The 6,000-nt window shown below is 36.5% G+C and overlaps 1 protein-coding gene across 5 annotated transcripts in view; it reads right to left on the reverse strand.

The window, feature by feature from the left end:
- phkb (phosphorylase kinase, beta) overlaps nt 1-6,000 on the reverse strand; it is a 274,364-nt gene that overhangs the window by 179,933 nt on the left and 88,431 nt on the right. For all 5 annotated transcript variants that reach the window (XM_061892491.1, XM_061892500.1, XM_061892487.1 and 2 more), the window contains one exon: nt 5,709-5,772. In XM_061892491.1, the coding sequence (XP_061748475.1) occupies nt 5,709-5,772 (64 nt within the window). The remainder of the gene's footprint in view (nt 1-5,708; nt 5,773-6,000) is intronic.

Consider the following 6,000-nt stretch of genomic DNA (forward strand, 5'->3'; position numbering starts at 1 on the left):
ATGGCTAACAAAAACAGCTTACCGCTACCACGACCAGGACAAGATGTAGCACGACAGGTAGTAGCTGAAAGGATGCCAGACAGGACAGGTAGCAAAGACACAAAAGTGACAGGCAACGACAACACAACGATCCAGCACTGACTGGAGGAACCAAGCAGGTAAAATAGGAGCTGGCTGATTGACATCAGGTGTGACCAGATGCCAATCAGCCGCAGCTGAGTGAAAACAGGACAAACAGGAAGCTGAACCAAAATAAGAGCACTAGACAGGAACTAAGGACAGGAAATACTCAACACACAGAGGAGAAACTAAAACACAAACAAACAGTCAGTGGCAACTCTGATAGGAGAAAAACCGGGAAGTTTCAAAAATGTTGATACTTGCACAGTTTTCATTGATGAAATGAATGGCTTGGTGTTGGAATTTTTGGAATCGGTAGAAATATGTTGATGCAGAAAAAGATATTTTGGAATTCCTGGAATTTCGGGAAAAAACAAAAATTTGTAAAGAAAAGAAAAACGGTGGTTTTGTGGTCCCGATTAAAATTGTTCGAAAAATGTGGACAGAGAAAACTTTACAGGAAGAGGTGAAAATAGGTCTTGGGAAAATAGGGAATTCCGGGAAAGAGAAAACTTATGTTTTGCGTTCGATATATGTGTAAAGAGTTGTGTGTGTGGATGGTTGAAAGGTCGGACACGGGTTTAAAACATGCTAATTATTTTGAGAAATTTTCCCATTCACTTAAATTAGACTTTTCGAAAAACTGGGAAGTTTCGAGAGTATTGATACTAACACATTTGTCCTTGATGAAATGAATGGGTTGGTGTTGGAATTTTTTGAATCGGTTGAAATATGCTGATGAAGTTTTGAATTTAATTGGGTATTTACGAATTCCTGGAATTTCGGGAAAATCGGGAATTTGTACAAAAAGAAAAACGGTAGTTTTGTTGTTCCAATTAAGAAAAATATTTGAAGGTGGAATGGTCAAAAACAGTTTAAAAATTGGGGACTGTGAAAACTTTCCAGGAAAAGTTGAAAATCAGGCTTGGGAAATCAGGGAATTCTGGGTAATGCTGATTAGTTTTTTTTACCTGGAAAATGGTAGTTTGGTTGTCTAAAATGAGATGAAAAACTATAGTTTTGTTGTCCCAATTAAGAAAACAATTTGAAGATGGAATGGTCAAAAACAGTTGAAAAATTGGGGACTGTGAAAACTTTCCAGGAAAAGGTGAAAATAGGGCTTGGGAAAACTGGGAAGTCTGGGAAATCCTGGATAGTTTTTTACCTGGAAAATGGTAGTTTGATAGTGTAAGATGGGATGAAAAACTATAGTTTTGTTGTCCCAATTAAGAAAACAATTTGAAGATGGAATGGTCAAAAACGGTTGAAAAATGGAGACTGTGAAAACTTTCCACGAAGAGGTGAAAATAGGGCTTGGGAAAACTGGGAAGTCTGGGAAATCCTGGATAGTTCTTTACCTGGAAAATGGTAGTTTGATAGTGTAAAATGAGATGAAAAACTATAGTTTTGTTGTCCCAATTAAGAAAACAATTTGAAGATGGAATGGTCAAAAACAGTTGAAAAATGGAGACTGTGAAAACTTTCCACGAAGAGGTGAAAATAGGGCTTGGGAAAACTGGGAATTCTGGGAAATCCTGGATAGTTTTTTACCTGGAAAATGGTAGTTTGGTTGTCCAAGGTGAGATGAGTGTGTGGATGGTGGAACTGTTCAAATCAGAAGAGAAATGTGGGATATGCAGTCGATTGTAAAATGCTCATTTATTTTCAATAAGAAGAAAATCGCAGGAAATTCCGGGAAATCCGGAAATTTTGAGAAAGGGAAATATATTTTGCGTTCGATATATATGTACAGAGTTGTGTGTGTGGTTGGTTAAAAGGTCGGACTCAGGTTGAAAATATGCAAAACATTTTGAGAAATTTTCCCATTCACCTGAATTAGTCTTTCCTGTAAAGTTCGAAAAACTGTGAAGTTTCGAGCATATTGATACTAACACATTTGTCCTTGATGAAATTAATGGGTTGGTGTTGGGATTTTTTGAATCGGTTAAAATATGCTGATTAAGTTTTTTATTTAATTGGGTATTTTGGAATTCCTGGAATTTCGGGAAAACCGGGAATTTGTACGAAAAGAAAAATTGTAGTTTTGTTGTTACAATTAAGAAAAAGATTTGAAGGTGGAATGGTCAAAAACAGTTGAAAAATTGGGGACTGTGAAAACTTTCCAGGAAAAGGTGAAAATCGGGCTTGGGAAATCAGGGAATTCTGGGTAATGCTGATTAGTTTTTTTTACCTGGAAAATGGTAGTTTGGTTGTCTAAAATGAGATGAAAAACTATAGTTTTGTTGTCCCAATTAAGAAAACAATTTGAAGATGGAATGGTCAAAAACAGTTGAAAAATTGGGGACTGTGAAAACTTTCCAGGAAAAGGTGAAAATAGGGCTTGGGAAAACTGGGAAGTCTGGGAAATCCTGGATAGTTTTTTACCTGGAAAATGGTAGTTTGATAGTGTAAAATGAGATGAAAAACTATAGTTTTGTTGTCCCAATTAAGAAAACAATTTGAAGATGGAATGGTCAAAAACGGTTGAAAAATGGAGACTGTGAAAACTTTCCACAAAGAGGTGAAAATAGGGCTTGGGAAAACTGGGAAGTCTGGGAAATCCTGGATAGTTTTTTACCTGGAAAATGGTAGTTTGATAGTCTAAAATGAGATGAGTGTGTGGATGGTGGAACGGTTCAAATCAGAAGAGAAATTTGGGATATGGAGTCGATTGTAAAATTCTCATTTATTGTCGATGGGGAGAAAATCACCGTAAATTCCGGGAAAACTGGGAATTTTGAGAAAAGGAAAACATTTTTTGCGTTTGATATATGGGAAGTTAGTGTGTGTGGATGGTTGAAAGATCGGACTCGGGTTTAAAAAATGCAAAACATTTTGAGAAATGTTCTCATTCACTTGAATTAGACATTCCTCGAAATTTCGGGAAAAAAATGGTAAGTTTCGAAAATATTGATCATAGCACAATTGGAATTGTTTGAATCGGTTGAAATATGTTGATGCTGTAACAGTTTGAATTTAATTGGGTATTTCGGAATTCCTGGAATTTCGGGAAAACCGGGAATTTGTACAAAAAGAAAAGCGGTAGTTTTCTTGTCCCAATTAAGAAAAAGATTTGAAGGTGGAATGGTCAAAAACGGTTGAAAAACTGGGGACTGTGAAAACTTTCCAGGAAGAGAAGAAAATCGGGCTTAGGAAAACAGGGAATTCTGGGTAATTTTGATTAGTTTTTTTTTTTTACCTGGAAAATGGTAGTTTGGTTGTCCAAGGTGAGATGAGTGTGTGGATGGTGGAACTGTTCAAATCGGATGAGAAATTTGGGATATGCAGTCGATTGTAAAATGCTCATTTATTTTCAATAAGAAGAAAATCGCAGGAAATTCCGGGAAATCCGGAAATTTTGAGAAAGGGAAATATATTTTGCGTTCGATATATATGTACAGAGTTGTGTGTGTGGTTGGTTAAAAGGTCGGACTCAGGTTGAAAATATGCAAAACATTTTGAGAAATTTTCCCATTCACCTGAATTAGTCTTTCCTGTAAAGTTCGAAAAACTGGGAAGTTTCGAGCATATTGATACTAACACATTTGTCCTTGATGAAATTAATGGGTTGGTGTTGGGATTTTTTGAATCGGTTAAAATATGCTGATTAAGTTTTTTAGTTAATTGGGTATTTTGGAATTCCTGGAATTTCGGGAAAACCGGGAATTTGTACGAAAAGAAAAATTGTAGTTTTGTTGTTACAATTAAGAAAAAGATTTGAAGGTGGAATGGTCAAAAACAGTTGAAAAATTGGGGACTGTGAAAACTTTCCAGGAAAAGGTGAAAATCGGGCTTGGGAAATCAGGGAATTCTGGGTAATGCTGATTAGTTTTTTTTACCCGGAAAATGGTAGTTTGGTTGTCTAAAATGAGATGAAAAACTATAGTTTTGTTGTCCCAATTAAGAAAACAAGTTGAAGATGGAATGGTCAAAAACAGTTGAAAAATTGGGGACTGTGAAAACTTTCCAGGAAAAGGTGAAAATAGGGCTTGGGAAAACTGGGAAGTCTGGGAAATCCTGGATAGTTTTTTACCTGGAAAATGGTAGTTTGATAGTGTAAAATGAGATGAAAAACTATAGTTTTGTTGTCCCAATTAAGAAAACAATTTGAAGATGGAATGGTCAAAAACAGTTGAAAAATGGAGACTGTGAAAACTTTCCACGAAGAGGTGAAAATAGGGCTTGGGAAATCTGGTAAGTCTGGGAAATCCTGGATAGTTTTTTACCTGGAAAATGGTAGTTTGATAGTCTAAAATGAGATGAGTGTGTGGATGGTGGAACTGTTCAAATCAGAAGAGAAATGTGGGATATGGAGTTGATTGTAAAATTCTCATTTATTGTCGATGGGGAGAAAATCACCGTAAATTTCGGGAAAACTGGGAATTCTGAGAAAAGGAAAACATTTTTTGCGTTTGATATATGGGAAGTTAGTGTGTGTGGATGGTTGAAAGATCGGACTCGGGTTTAAAAAATGTGAACAATTTGAGAAATTTTCTCATTCACTTGAATTAGACATTCCTGGAAATTTCGGGGAAAAAATGGTAAGTTTCGAAAATATTGATGATAGCACAATTGGAATTGTTTGAATCGGTTGAAATATGTTGATGTAACAGTTTGAATTTGATTGGGTATTTCGGAATTCCTGGAATTTTCGGGAAAACCGGGAATTTGTACAAAAAGAAAAACTGTAGTTTTGTTGTCCCAATTAAGAAAAAGATTTGAAGGTGGAATGGTCAAAAACGGTTGAAAAACTGGGGACTGTGAAAACTTTCCAGGAAGAGAAGAAAATCGGGCTTAGGAAAACAGGGAATTCTGGGTAATTTTGATTAGTTTTTCTTTTTTTTACCTGTAAAACGGTAGTTTGGTTGTCCAAGGTGAGATGAGTGTGTGGATGGTGGAACTGTTCAAATCAGAAGAGAAATATGGGATATGGAGTCGATTGTATAATTCTCATTTATTGTCAATTGGGAGAAAATCGCTGAAAAATCCGGAAAAAACGGGAATTTTGAAATGGAAAACATGTTTTGCGTTCGATATATGGGAAGTTAGTGAGTGTGGATTGTTGAAAGGTCGGACTCGGGTTTAAAAAATGCGATCCAATTTGAGAAACTTTTCCATTCATTTGAATTAGACTTTCCTGGAAATTTGGGACTTTCAAAAAAACCGGGAAGTTTATAAAATAATGATACTACTGACAGATATACGTTAGAAATGTACGCTACTTTATATTAGAAATGGCAACAGCGCAGTATGAATACCCTCCAAGAAGTGGGTTAAGAAAAAGAAGGAGATTATTAACTACAGTGGCGGATGCGCGTAAATTTTCGAGACTTATGCAGATCCCAATTACACATCAGCAGGTAGCAACAGGTGAGAAAAGTTGGTTTTGAATAATATTTCATAAAAAAAACACTATATAATGTCTCCTAACAGGTGGCATTTTGAGGTCCTTATACACACACCATGTTGAAGCGCAGTACGTCTGACTACTGTCGTCTGACTACTGAACTTGTGATGCGCCGACAGTCCATTAAGTGGTGTGGCTTTGTAGACATTTTCACAGATTTTTGAGAGGGAGTCATGCATACCTGGTTCCCAAACAGGTTGAATCCATTGATGGCCTCCAGAGCAGCTTTGGCCAAACCCACAGAACTGGAAAGAAAAAAAAACAAAAACATTTAAAACACATCTTTGACAAGGAACAAGTGAAAACAACCATCAATTCCGGACTATAAGACGCTGCTTTGTGTCTACGCTTTGAGCCCTGCGGCTTATAAAACAGTGTGGCTTTTTTTTTTTTTCGCTGACGGCCGTAATGTTTTGTGTTCTGTGCTTTTTATGTAACCCAAATAAAGGACTGAAATGGCGCCATCATTTGGA

Source organism: Nerophis ophidion, linkage group LG02 (genome assembly GCF_033978795.1).
Source record: "Nerophis ophidion isolate RoL-2023_Sa linkage group LG02, RoL_Noph_v1.0, whole genome shotgun sequence".
Classification (NCBI taxonomy): Eukaryota; Metazoa; Chordata; class Actinopteri; order Syngnathiformes; family Syngnathidae; genus Nerophis; species Nerophis ophidion.